Here is a 14886-nt window from a genome sequence, read left to right as displayed (position 1 = left end):
TCTTTAGCAGTCCATGCCTGCTTTCTGAAAATGAAAATGTTGCTCCTCAGCCCTCTGTTTCTATGTCTATAAGTGTGAGTTTAATTTCCAATTTAGTAGCTCATCATCTTAGGAAATACATAAATTGATTCATGTGGTGTCTATCCATATGAACAACTTGACTATTATGATTCATCAAGGAAGTAGAAGGCATAGAGACACACCCAGAATCAATTACAGTAATTTTTTTTTTTACTGAGTTGATTGTTATTTTACTGAACACAATGACAAGTCCATCAAAACATGCAAAAGCCTTATTATTATGTACAGCCATAATTGTATCTTGGTCTAATTTTCTGGGCTATGATAATGCTTCTATACAAAGAAAAATATTAACATCATCTACATTTCAAATTGACAATTCAACTACATACTACTTTTTTTTTTTTTTTTTTAAAGATTTTATTTATTTATTTGAGACAGAGAGAATGAGAGAGAGAGAGCACATGAGAGGGGGGAGAGTCAGAGGGGGAAGCAGGCTCCCTGCTGAGCAGGGAGCCCGATGCGGGACTCGATCCAGGGACTCCAGGATCATGACCTGAGCCGAAGGCAGTCGCTTAACCAACTGAGCCACCCAGGCGCCCCAACTACATACTACTTTTAAGCATGGCATTGTTCTAGTAATAAGTTTGTTAGAAATATGTAAAAATATATAAGACTAGAGTTGAAAACAGTACTAACATTCGGTAAGTGCATTGTACTATTTTTTAAAAGATTGCACGTTAAAGACTTCTGTAGCATTTATCATCTAGAAATCTCTGTGAGCCATTATTTTTATGTAGTTCTAGTAAAATAATTGTTTAAATTGATTAAAGTACCTTTAGCTCTCTTAAATTTCCTAAAATACCTTCTGAATCAATAGAATACTTAGAGAGAAAGGAAGAGCTGCATGAGGTCATCTATTCTAAATCCCCACATGAAAGAATTAAATAATGGTTCAAGTTAATTAGGACATTTTCAGAATGCATCGCTAGCATATTAATTGCTTAAAAGTTGAAACATTAACAAAAGTATGTTCATGTTGCACAGACTCTTGAGACTACACAAGTGCAAGAATAATTCATTTTCTGTTTGGGGGAGATATAATTTATCTCAAGAATATATGAAAGTCCTTGTGTAACAAAAATGTCATGATGGTGTTTTTATTACACTATGTAGAGGTCACTGGTAGGTAAAAAAAAAAAAAAAAAAAGAGTAAAGAAACTTACCATCAAACACTTCCAGTGCATCAAATTGCTTTTCACTTTGAAATGTATCCACAAAGATGGTGATGTTATAGTTTGGTTCCACTTTAATACTCCACGAGCATGTCTGGGAGTTAAAATAGTTGCCTGGGTAACCTGGACTGAGGATAATGCCAGAAGATTCTGTCCGGACTTCATTTGCGGGGCATTGTGCTAATGAGAAAAATACCGGTAAAAGTCTTCCTTAACAAAATGAACCTGATGTCAATAGGAGAGTTTCTATCCCTGTATTTATAAGCCAAAGGCGGTAAAGGGGGAACAATCCTACTGAACTATGACCAAATTTAATACAGGGTACAAACCCAGCAGAACAGCACTAAATAATAATGAGTCGCATTTTACTACCACCCTATAATTTAAATGAGAATTACATACATATATATGTGTCGGTATTTAGGGTGACTAGATAGATAGATTGATTAATTTCATTTACTGCTAAGGAAACATAGGGTCAAAGAGATTATGTCACTGACACAACTCTAGGGTAGCCAAACCTGACAAAGCTGCCAAATTGAAAAGAAACCTGGAACCTGAAAGTCTTCTTCATCTGGAAAAGGTGGTGAAGCAATGCACTTGCCCCTGCTGATCTACCCATTGTGAGTGAAGTGGGAAGTACAGATATAGACTGGTTAAAACCATCACGTACCCTTCACTCTGCAGTAACTTCCTAGGACTGAATTGCCCTCACACCTTATTTTAGGGCAGGTACATTGCAGATTTGATCCTAGGATCCCATGTTTTCCCAACTCAACTATAAAGCAAGACCTCACCTTTTCAATGTAATATTACAACAACATTGTGCAATTATATACAGTAATAGAAACAATGCATTTATTTCTGCCTTTGATTATAGTTTTAATTATATTTAGGACAGTAAATTTTAAGTATTTGATTTGATTACTTGGGACTGTGATAAGAGATAAGCCAGAGAGACCTGGGCTGAAAGCCATATTGGACCTCTGCATTCTTATAATGTCAAGTAAGAGTAGTGATTTCTAAAGGATGAATTTATCATAATGAATCATTAAGATAGTGTGGACACACTGACATACTTTTTTCCCTCCTGCTTTCCTTTTTTTCTTTATTCAACTACTTCTAAGGTAATCAAAATAAAACTGATCTGCATAGGTATGAACATGCAAAAGAAAACCACCAGTCTCCTAATTAGTAATTTATTTCATTGAATAATTTAATTATCTTTCAGGAATAATTTATTTATACAACTATTAAGAAAAAAATGTATCATCTATTGATAATGATTCAAAATTTAACAGAGATATAGCAAAACTATTTTTAAATTTTAAAGTTAAATGATCAGCTTTTCCTTCATGGAAAAGGACTTTCGTTAAAGGAAATGTGTCTTACTTGTTGAATTGCCTACTTTTAATTAATTAAATTTATATTATTAATACATACATTTTGAAATAATTTCCCAGATAGGCAAAGTTTATATAATATACAAAAGTTTTGATTCAAGTAACTATCTATTAAAAGGCAATTTTCCTTTTTTTTTTCTTTCATTTACCTTAGTGCTCTTATTCAGATGTACCTTAAAATTTAGAAAATGTTTAGGCATTAGATTACCAATGAGGAAACATTTCATAGAACCCTTTTCATAAAGAAGTATTTTAGGTAGATTTTTAAGAATATTTACAATGTTAATTAATGGTAAGTTATATAAAAAAATAATTCAAACCAAAACACTCAGACTAAAGCAATTTGTTTTAGAAAGTAATTTCTTCTGTGATGGGTGGTAAGATCACTCCATGAAATATATTATGCCCTTTCAAAAATGAACATATTGGCATTTTTTTAAGAGAACACAATAAAAGAAAATTAGCCTTTCTATCTGGATGCATATGTGCAGGGCCTGGGGTTTTAGAATGTCCACGGACCTGCCTTGACTTCACAGTGAGAGCCAGAGCATTTCTCTGCTCTGATGTAACCAGAGGGCAATAAAGCTACTTGTCAGGGTCATGATTAGATAAATATACGCAAACACTTTCCTTCAGTCGGAAGCACTATACGGGCAGCAGGTGTTTCAACACCTGCCATGCACTGACCACCTGCCTGCCTCCTCCTGACTCAAGATGCTGCTGCCCCAGCACATTTCATTCTGTGCTATTACACTTGAGAAATGTTTAGCCCAAATCTCCTCCTTCTGATTTCATCACGGCCACTATCGTTATTAAGCAACACTGGAAGTTCAGATCATCTAGAGACAGGAAACTGTCCGCTAAGTTGCTGAAATCCACCCGCAGTGCTGGAGCACATGCCAGGGTTGGAAAGGTGTGAGTGGTGATGAATCAGAAGCAAAATCTCAAGCATGGCTATTTTTGTTCCCTCCATTTTCCTCAAAATGCTGCCTCTGTTGCTTAGAGAAGATGCAATGAAAATATAAGTGAAATTATTTGTTTCCTTTTTCTTACAACAAACACGTAATATTTTTTTTCCAGAGGTACATATTGTTTTAAAATGCACTTGAGTATGTCTCCCTGGGAGCTAATGTGTTTTTGATTCATTTGTGTCTCTTGCTCGTTCTTATGTGCCTATTCCTTCCAGTCCCTTTCCATAAACTGTTGCTAGGAGCAACACCCACCCTCAGTGGGAAGGTTTCAGAGACAGCAGGCTCTTCCAGAGCTGGGCTGTTCATTTCTCTATCAGCACTCACACTTTAAACACAGCTTGTGTCTCTGCAGGGGACACTGGATACCTCCCGCTATGGGAAGCATCTGTTTGAGGTTCCCATCAAAGACACCTCTGAAGGGACGTGCCTCTCTGAGACATTCACCTGAGTTTTGAGTCACCACACCTCCGCACAAAGCTATTCCTTTAGCTTATTTTTGAAGAAAAATGAAATGTGAGGCTTAAAACCAAAGCATATTATTTAATGCATCTTGCAGGGCTTCAGCAAAAGTAATGCAGTCAAACACTGGGATTTATAAATAATTAAAACTAATTCTTAAAAGCACCTATAGGTCCCAGAGAATTGTGAAAAGAGAACTCTAAAAACAGATGGGAAAACTGTCCCCTGGAGCTCTTGAGGTGTGTGTTACGGTAATGCTTGAGCTTTCCAAGAAGTGCTCATTATTTGAAGGGCACTGGTTGTCTTTGGTGTTCACTGAAAATGTATGTTTCTTATTTTTCTTAAGAAATTGATTGATTAGCTGTATAAAAATTCTTACACTCCAATTCCAGGGCCCAGAAGCTCCTGTGCTGAGACCCCTTCCAGACCCTGTACCCTGTACCTCTTCATCTGACTGTTCATCTGTACCCCTTATATAATAAATGGTACAGATTAGAATTCTTTACAATACTATATTTACAATGTTAAATGTAAGTAAATGCTTCCCTACGTTACGTGAGCTCTTCTAGCATAGGATAAAATCCAAAGAGGGGATCATGAGTGCTCCTGATCTAGGTTAGTCAGAAGCACAAGTGACAACTGGCTTTGTGAGTGGCCTCCGAAATGGGAGCAGTCTTTTAGGACTGAGCCCTTAACCTGTGGGGTCGGACACTGTCTCCAGGTAGAGAGTGTCAGAATTGATTTCAACGGCAGGGCACTCAGCCCGGGTTCGGAGAGAAGGGGAGAATGGCTTGGTGGTGTTGGAAGACATTCCAGACCCTCATTCAGTGTTTTCTAAATTAAGATGAGCATCCAACGAGGTATATCGGCATAGGATGCTAACTTTTAAGGAACAATTTGCTCTCATTGTTCCCAAGGAACAATCAATCACCCTAAAAATGGTGACAATTTTCAAAGCAGAACTTAGTAGGACTCATAACTCACATAATTTTCCACCAGTAATTTATCAGGGGATTGCCCACTCCCTCCCCTTGAGCCCAACCAAATAATAGAAAGTACTGGAAGAAAGATTATCATTAAATGATTATTTGATAAAAGACATCTGAGCCCCTAGTTCCTTTTCTTAAAGAATGTATTTAGGGAATGGCAGCTAAGACGACTCTGTTTGACTTAAACATATTCACTCCTGAATGGAAACAGGAGAGAACTATGTTGTCCTGTGTAGTAACTGCTGGGAGTTCAGGAGGACATGGGAACCCTGGTCTGAGTGGAGAGAATGTGTCTTGTTAGCAGAATCCTCCCTGCAACCCTGTGTGAGAGCCAAGTAATTTAGAGAATGATGCTCATGTTGTGCTGATTTACTCTGTTCCCGGACTGTCATGAATTAATTTCATTTAAATAAAAACAAGGTTAATCTTGGGGATAGCCAACATAATAAAGTAATTTTCCCTCTTTTTGAAGTAGCATATTTAATAAATATGTATGCCTTTCTTCACTATTCAGCTAAGACCACCCTTGCCTGAAATCATCTATGCTGAGAAATTTAAGTCTCTGTTGGAATTAAGATGTGCCCTAAAAATGTGAAGTTTTACCTCGGGTAATTTTTATGTCAAATGGAAAAAGATGAACATTTTATATCCCCTTGCACCTTGAGGGAAAAAATCCACTGTAGATGGTTGTTGCTGATGTAACATGGTACAGACACACTGATTTTTCCAAAAAGGAATGACTCAGTCTCTTGACTTAGCACCCCGTGCAGTACCCCAGCTTTGAGTGAGGCAGGTGTGAGGCAGAGTGTCAATGACTTCCAGAAATGTGTGGGTCCTCTGAGCAGTTAACACAGCCAGCGGACCAAACAGGGTATACTGAGAGGGTGGTCTTTGCCCACACCCATCTGCGCTCCCAGAGCTACAATTTGAAAGTAATGTTTCTTAGAATTAGTCTGAGTTATCACGGTTATTTAAGACTACTGCATTCCAGATTTTCTTCAGATGTTGGAAATTGTCTCCTTCTCCCCGGGTGACTAGGATTCTGCTTCATTCATAATGAGAATGCAGGAAGTGAGCACACATTCTAAACTAATCGATTCAAGGGTGGGAACACTTACAAAGTCAATACTAGTGCAATACAAAGGAAGTTGCCTCTTAATAGGGCAGATAATCAACATTATAAAACACTTAGAATAATTCATTTAATATTCTCTGCATCTTTACAAAAGTCCCCTAAATAAGGTAGATCAACCACCCTCCTTACACTCGATGCCCAGGGGATTAATGATTTACCTGCGGTCACTTGGGAGTCTAGACTAAGTCACTGGGTCTTCTCTTCCTAAATTTTGGGAACTTTTATGTGCTTCATGATCCCTGATGAATGATAATATTCAAATTCCTTGAAAGGGGGTGAAAAGAGGGTGGTCCCATTCTTTAAATGAATTGAATGTTTATTGTGATTTTGAAGTCACAAAATCAAAACTATTCTAATTTGGAAAACTTTGATTCACCAAACCATGACACTTCTGTCTTATATTGAGCCATTTTAGCTTATTTATATGTTTTCCAGTTTTTTTTTCTCCCAATACTACTTGAGAGTGGAGACTTTCAAATATTTTTAAAGTGATCTAATTTTACTCCAATCAGTTGAATCAATAGATTCAATATCAAATCTTGTGCTATTGTATATTTTCTGTTATTGCATATGCTCTATGTATTTTAAAGACATGTGAATATATGAAATATGTGCATTTCAATGATAAATTTTACAGAAAAAATAGTAAACACTAGATAATTTTATGCATACTAATGTATTTAGAGGGAAGTGTAGTGATGCCTGTAATTTTCCTTGAAATGCATCAAAAGTAACAGATTAATGGATGGATGGACTAATGGTGGAACCTAGGTGGTAGGTATTCAGATGGTTATTTCTAAATTATTTCAACTTAGACATATGTTTAAAAATTTCCTGGTAAAGTTTTGGGAAAAAAGAAAAAAAGACCTCTTATTTGATATGCTTTTGATTTGTACTGTAGAGATAAGTAAAGAAGAAAGGTTATTAGGTATTTCTGTTAGCAGGTAAACTTAATTGCACAGATTCAATTCAGAGCTATACAAGAAACACATAGACCAACACGAGTCATACAATTTTCCATGATGAACAAGCATGTGTGTAGGACCAAGCTGTGCATACCTTCACACGTTGGGAGAGAACCTTCAAACTGCAGCTGGGCACTGAGCTTGCAGGTCAGTGTGTCCATCCCAGACAGCGTGTACCCCGGATGGCACTGGTACTTCACAAAATCCCCTGAAAGAGCCAACACAGCACACCTGGGATGATGTTCCCATGACCCACAGAGTGTGTGAACGTACGGAACTTAGAGATGACCACCTACCAAATGAAGTCAGTGAGTAAACCACTTCTGAACCCACGTCGGTGTTCAATTTTAGTTTGTTTAATCAAAGGGGACTATTTTCACTTCTTGACTTATAAAAATGCTGTCTTCACTGATACCAGCACAGATTATGTGGCAGGTTTTTTCATAGACTGATGTGTCTATGGTCCCGCCCCTTCCCCCAGGATTACAATTCCAAAAAAGAAGGCAAATTGGGATTGCTTGGGATTTAAGGATGTAGCATAGAATGGCTTTAATGCATCCAGAGAGGGCTAACCTGTGACCTTGGCCTAATTAGCACAATGTTCCCATTAACAGAGCCATTATGAGTAGAGCAGAAATTGGGTCATGTGGTTTGACCAGTGGTCTGAAACATGGGGTGAGAACAGAACGCTGTATTTGTAGCCGAGACAGAGAAATCCCGGGTCATAGTAATTATACCACAAACATATGCCATGGCTAGTGGCCTGATGATTATTTAATGAAACTCCCCATTAATATAGAATGATAAAGCAGAATTTCTAAATATTATCATTACATATACTCACCAATTACATCCCAGTTTCAATGAAAGGTCAAAGTTTTACTCATCATTATCTTAGCTACAAATGATTAAGTCCTTCTAGTGCATGAACATGCTTTTCTAACTAAACACAAATATCGGGGCGCCTGGGTGGCTCAGTCGTTAAGTGACTGCCTTTGGCTCGGGTCATGATCTCAGGGTCCTGGGATCGAGCCCCGCATCGGGCTCCCTGCTCAGTGGGAAGCCTGTTTCTCTCTCTCCCACTCCCCCTGCTTGTGTTCCCTCTCTCTCTCTGTCTCTGTCAAATAAATAAATAAAATCTTTTAAAAAAATAAAATAAACACAAATATCCATTTAAGTCTGTCCCTGAAAACCTTTATTTAAAAGAAAAATACAAGCTAAAAAATGCTTGTGGGAGGGGGGCAGGGGTGGGTGAGGTGACGATGTGCTTAAAATGACAGAAGCAAAGTTCAAATGGCAAAAAACAAACATAATGGAGATGGAGGAAGAAAAACCTATTTGTTCAATATACGAACGCCCTAGCAACGCTTTAGAATATTCTGAAAAATACTTATTTACTCATGTGAGTAACTACTGCAGTGAGGGGTGGGTGTTAAAAAAGTTGGGTTGAGCTAATGGTATTGTAACAAAGAACACATTACCTATTTCAAAATCCTCATCCTCCATAAGCATTTCTGCCTGTGGAACTGCGGGGGGAGGTTGGCATTTCTTCAGCTGAAATGCTAAAGGGTTTATGGAAAAAAAAAACTGCAATTACATTTGCTGAATAAACAAAATTATTACAAAAAACATTCTGCTTCTGTTGTTTTAATGCTTAGGTATACTGCAATGTCTCTATTTGTAAATCATTGTTTTATAAAATTTTCAAGCTTACAGGATTATTTCATGCCGAAGAATATATAAAGTTGAAGGGAAAAAGGGTACAGTCTTCAAAATTATGACATTTAAATTAAACCACTTGACATAGTTTGGGGATGCTGGAAGAGAAATGTTCACCCGTGGCCTGGTGCCAGGTCCATATTTACGTTTGCTGAGGTCCCTCTCTGCACCCCATGCTGAGGACTTCCACGGGTGCAGTCTTCAGGAGATAGAAGGGACTGATGCACTTTTCTCCAAATTATTGATTTTCAAAATCAATAATTCCATGGCATTTGCTATGTTGGCTCCTCTGAAGACAGACACAGGAAATCTGGGAAAGGTACTAAATTTATTTCCAGGGCCTCCATATTGGAGTTTCATTTGCAATAAACTTGTCCTGGAATGAGCGCAAGCATGCCACACAGCACCATCAAATGCCATTAGCAAAAGAGGAGCCTCACAGGAGCCCCTGCCATCCAACGCAAGGAAGTCCCAGAAGGCTCTCGCTGGGCAGGAGGCGTATGTCAGCACTACCAGGAGAACCAAAAGGAATTCTCCGCCTTAATCAACAAGGTGAGAATGCACTGACCGTGAAAGTTGAGAACAAAGAAGCCTCCATTTGAAAAGTCGCTGTGGAACTTGAGCAGGACTTGGTTGGTGGAGCTGTATGCTGTTTCCAGGGCTGTGTTGCCACTGAAAACTCCCAGCTGAGGTGAATTCTGATCAGGCCCATCCCTAGAAAAAGAGAGAAGTTTGAGGAGAAAGTTCCTAATTACAGCTGAAACTAACAATCATTTTCTTCCGACACGTGGCTTCTATCCTGGCCCGAGCAGCGCGGTCCGAGGCCGGGCTCCAGGGGACCAAGCTGGTGCTCACACCTGGAGACGCGGGGCTGACTTCTACTCGCCCCACTGCGGACCTTTTCATAGCCATCACAGAGACCCATTCATCCTGACTCTAGTGACTGTTCACCATGGATCAGCTGCCTTTCATACGTCCATGTTTGAAAGTCTAAATTCAATGGTGTCTCTTTAATTATGGGTGGAATTTATGGAGATCTTGCTACTGAAGTAAAAGGTTTTTAAGAATTTATTAAAAGGAAACGACAGTGCAAAGGTTGAGTCCTGGCCCCAGGATAGCAAAGCAAGACTTAGCTGCACTTTCAACCACTCTTGGAGGGAAAGTTTCAGCCACTCGTTCAGAAATTTTCAGCATCAGTGAGGTCACATGGATGGTCTCCTGCTGAGCTGCCCCGCCCAACATGAGGTAATATGCATAATGACACCACCTGCCCTCCCCCCTCCGGGAAGGTGACCTTGCCTGAACCAATCCTCTCTCCTGCTAATAACATCTTGCCCCACCCTGCTTCCTATAAAAACCTTCCATTGTGCACGTCGAACTCCTCAGAGTGTCTCTCTACTGGCCAGATGGAATGTTACCTGATTCATGAACCACTAAATAAAGCCAGAAAGATCTTCAAATTTTCTCAGTTGAATTTTTGTGTTTTTAACAAACTGAATAAAATACTACCCTCTTGTGAACACTGCGTTTAGAAATATCAAGATGTTTAATGTCACAAAGTTGACAAGACTTTATGGTCTCTCTTTTCGTTAGTGTTCTGACAATAGACTACTTTGTTAATTATGAAGAGCTTTTGCTTCTACCTGCTAAATCTATACATTAATCCAGGTGAAATGGCTGACAGTACAACATTGTGGTTTTTGTTTTGCCTTGCTTTTGAAAGAGCAGCTTCAGGATCAATTTAATATTTCTCAAGTTCCCCATTCTTCCTCATTCCCTCAGCCATTGGTTCGGCCATTATCTCCTCCCTGCAAGAGTTATTTCTACAGCCTCAAAATCCAGCCTCCTTTCTTGCCCTCACTTGATACATTTCCCACAAAAACGAGACTGGGAATTCTTCAGCTAAGGTGATTCCCTTCCCTAAAACCCTAGTGAATCCTCATTGCTCTTAGAACTAAGCCTGGGATCTTTCACACGATTTATAAGCTCCTGTATTCTCTGTCCCGCTCACCTGGACTCCCATAAGACCCATTCCTGACATCTTCCAATACCCTGAACTCACCCTGTCCCCTTGCTTTGCAGGCTTTCCAGTATCCAGAATGACCCTTAACCTTTACACCAACTTTCTACACCAACTTCCCAGTATACACGCACATGCATACCACATGGTTACCTGCCATTAGTCCATAGTTTTCGTGGCAATTTATGCTAGCCGCACATCCTGATCTTCAAGCCTGGGTTAAGCTCACCTCCTCACACCCCATCGGTCCTCCCTCCTTCTCCCAACATAGTATCACAGAGGACTTGTCAATCTCTGTGTCCCCTATAACCTCTTCCAAAAGCAAAGGTAGGATAGTCATTCCCATAGACATGAAAATGTAGCCAAGGATCACATAAGCAACTTACCCAAGGCCACATGACTCATTGGAAAGAGAACCAGAACCCAAATCCCCAGCCCTGATTGCTGGCTCAGTATTACTTCCTACACAACATATGGAAGGGCAGTCCTGCCATGTTTACAAAGGATGGCAGGAGGGCTGTGTGTAACTATCTCTTCAATATTTCCAGAAGCACCGAATTCTTACCTCAGCAAAGATTCCTGACCAACTTTTCTTTTAGAAAAAAAAGAAAAATCACACTTAAAAATGTAAAATACAATTATGTTGCGATAATCTACATTCAGAGTAGTCCCAAATTTGTCTACCACGTAACAAAACTCAAACATGTCACATGACATTTATTCTCTATACCACTAGATTTCATTGGTAAATTTCCTTTCCAATATCTACCTAAAAACGTCACTTCTTAATATGTAATCTGACATAAAAGCCCCATGTCAGTGGTTGCCAGAATGGTGTAGCACAATCACAGATTAGTCTATAGGGAAAGGGTCTCCTACCAAACAGCAATGTAATCATTCACAGCTTCCGTCTGTAGTAAGGTGAAGTTGATGTAGACCCCATGGCCAGGAGGGACGGTGATAAGCCAAATGCAGTCCTTCAAAATTGGGTACTCGTCTGGAAATCCAGGGGAATAAATCGTACCGTTCTGAGATGTTACATTATATCCACAAGGAGCTGAAAAGGAAGCAAAGAAAATTACGCCCTATACAGTCAACTTTGGAAAGGACACAGTTAAATATTTCTAAGTCTCTAAAGTCCCTTTGCCAAAATTTTCCTTATGAGAAATAATTGTGAAATATTTCTCAGTTACTACTTTGTCAAAGTAATTCCCCTAAAGTCTTAAAACCTTAGAAGAATTATACTTCTAAACTAAGTTATCTAAGTTCCATTTAATACATTCCCCAAACACTCAAAATCCTTCAAGATAAAGTCATTCCCATTAAAAAAAAAAAAAAAAAAAGGCCCTTACTCAGTCACTCAGTTATCTTATGTGACCAAGATGATAATACATAGCACTCTGTGATATGAGGGATTATGTGGAAATTATGCATATATATCATGGAAATTTTCTTGTTGTTTTATGTGAGATTTCTAAAACCTATTTAAACTGCCTAAAAGAGTAGCATCCAAGTCTTTTTGCCTAAAACAAAAATATTATCAATTCTTGGCAGATCTAAACCTGAAGAAATGAGATAAAATTATATATGTGGTGTTTTCTTGAAGCACTTCCTCGTCTCACCAGCTTTCAACTCTGCAAAGACTCACAATCCCTATTCAGCCTGTGTTTATTTTACTTAATGAACTGGTATTCTCTGTTGCCATGGCAATTATTTTGTCTTATCTATGGAAAAATGAAGAGACTATATATTAGCAGAATAATCTGGGATGCGTTATTACACTCGGAGAGTGGGAGGATACAACAAAGTCATAAACGAGTAGGCTTTTTAATCAACCAAAATCTGATAGAGGTGGTCTGAGTGCCTGCTACCAGCATGAATCTTCTGGAGCTTTCAAAGACTTGTCATGAAAGGTGTCGAATTTAGGTGGAGAAAACAGGCCAAACTACATTGTAAAACAAGAGAAACAAACGTCTGAATACAAAATAGTGAGCGATGACGTGCTATGAGGCGGTATGTGGTACGCTGATGTGTTGATCATATAGACGCATATGTATTTCAAAGGAGGTAGAGAGTGTTCCAGTGTAAAATAGATTGAACCCAGCCCAGGTTTTGGATAGAGTCATTAGAAGAAGGGGCCGTGGAGAACATTTTAGAAATGTTATGGAATGAGTATTGATAAATGGGATTTGGAGGCTGCCAAACTTTGCTTTGTAAACTAGCAAAGCAAAGCACAGGGGCAACTATAATCTGTAAAATGGGGCCATGATCTAGGCTGCAGTCACTGAGTTCCTTGTGTGCCCGGAAGATGTCATACTTTCTCTCACCTCCAAACTTTACGCAAATACTCACTCTGCTTGAAAAGTTCAAAGGCTTTTCTCCTACCCTGCTGCCAGGGTGAGCTGATCCGTTTCTTCAAAACTCAACTCAAATGTTACCTCCCCCTTAGAGGCAGCTTGGCTCTGGATGGCCACGTTTGTTCACCTGTCTCATGGCTATAATTGGCTGCCAGCTATTCTCACTATTAGATGGTCAGCGGCTAGAAGTCAGGGACGGTGTTCCTTTTCACCTCTACCCACAACCCACTTTCACGAATCCCCAATGCCTAGCTCATATCACAATAAATAAGAGACAATAAGTAATTGATGAATTAAAAATGAGTAAGAGAGTCACCACAAAATATTTTAGTAATGAATGTATTGAAGCAAGTGGGCTGACACATCTTACGTGGACTTGAGGTTATTCATTTGCTATTGACTTATAATCTATAATCCCCAAGACTTCCCTTGTGCATTTTGACCTTTCAAGTTGAATCTTATAATTGTATAACCACATTATATATAGGAGCACCCTTCCCAATGGTGAAAAAACACAACAAAACAAACAAAAAGGATGGTACCCATCTCTTCTAGGGCAAAAGAAATGATACGGTGATTTTCTTTCGAGGACACATTGCTGGCTTCTGGTGTTCTTTATGTTACTTAATAGCTCTAGGACAGTAAGCATGGCAATCCTTGCCATGATTTATATATGATATTCAAATAACAAGTCCACCATTTACTTATTCAAGGATTATTTATTGAGAGTCTATCACGGACCAGGACATGTGGGGTTAGAGTGGGAGACAGAGCAGAGAACCGCAGAGACCTTTGGATCTTACTGTGTAGTGATGAGAAAGGTACCAAGCAAATGCTGAGTATAAAAGTCAACTTGTGTAAGTAAGGTGAGGGAAAGAACAAACAGCACTGTCACACGAGCTAATAACATTCCATGAATGCACATAAAATTCTTCAAGGCAAATGTTGCTGTGCCATCTAGAGAGGAGAAAAGAGGATCCTAAGAAAAATGAGAGGAAGTTTCCTTCACCACAACCCCTGACCTGTCTGCGATCCCAGAGAAGGCTTTTCCCTCATTGTTGTGGCCCCACAGGCATATTTAGATTTCCACGTCTGGGGTGAATGTCACTTGAAGTCCACAGAGCCTGTGGATGTGGGATCTAACTCGGCATGACGTGGATCCTGAGGTGGAGATCAATCCTGAAGCTGCTCTGAGGGGCCTCTAGTCGCAGGAGGATCCGTGCACCACAGCCGAGCGGGCACCTCGAGCTCCTCACTGTGTGCCTGGGAGCCTGGTCACAGCGGGACAAGGAAGCCCACCAGCTGGACAGGACAGAGCCCATCAGCGTACTGTGCACTACACTTCAGAATCGGAAGGGACATGGGTGTCAGACCCTCCTCCACTTCAGGGAGCCAAAGAGTCAACAGACACATAGTCATTCATATATTCGCGAATGTACACTGTGATACTGTGACTTATAATAAGAAATACATATTCGGTCTTCCTCCCTGTCCTTGGCACAGGGCTCAGGAAACCTTGGATAAAGGCTAAGTGATAAAAGAGATGAAGGTATCCTTTGTTTTTCATAACAAGACCCTTTCAGCCACACCTGAGCTTACCTTAATAAGGTGA

General features: G+C 39.5%; 1 protein-coding gene across 2 annotated transcripts in view; it reads right to left on the bottom strand.

Moving 5' to 3' along the window:
- CSMD1 (CUB and Sushi multiple domains 1) overlaps window positions 1–14886 on the bottom strand; it is a 2059737-nt gene that overhangs the window by 145065 nt on the left and 1899786 nt on the right. For both annotated transcript variants that reach the window (XM_078069893.1, XM_078069894.1), the window contains exons 43-47: window positions 11797–11974; window positions 9466–9611; window positions 8660–8740; window positions 7273–7386; window positions 1248–1436 (exon numbers count right to left, since the gene is read on the bottom strand). In XM_078069893.1, the coding sequence (XP_077926019.1) occupies window positions 1248–1436; window positions 7273–7386; window positions 8660–8740; window positions 9466–9611; window positions 11797–11974 (708 nt within the window). The remainder of the gene's footprint in view (window positions 1–1247; window positions 1437–7272; window positions 7387–8659; window positions 8741–9465; window positions 9612–11796; window positions 11975–14886) is intronic.

The sequence above is a fragment of the Halichoerus grypus genome, chromosome 3 (assembly GCF_964656455.1).
Source record: "Halichoerus grypus chromosome 3, mHalGry1.hap1.1, whole genome shotgun sequence".
NCBI lineage: Eukaryota > Metazoa > Chordata > Mammalia > Carnivora > Phocidae > Halichoerus > Halichoerus grypus.
Note: the sequence above shows the minus strand (reverse complement) of the source record. Positions and strands in the feature narration are given on the sequence as shown.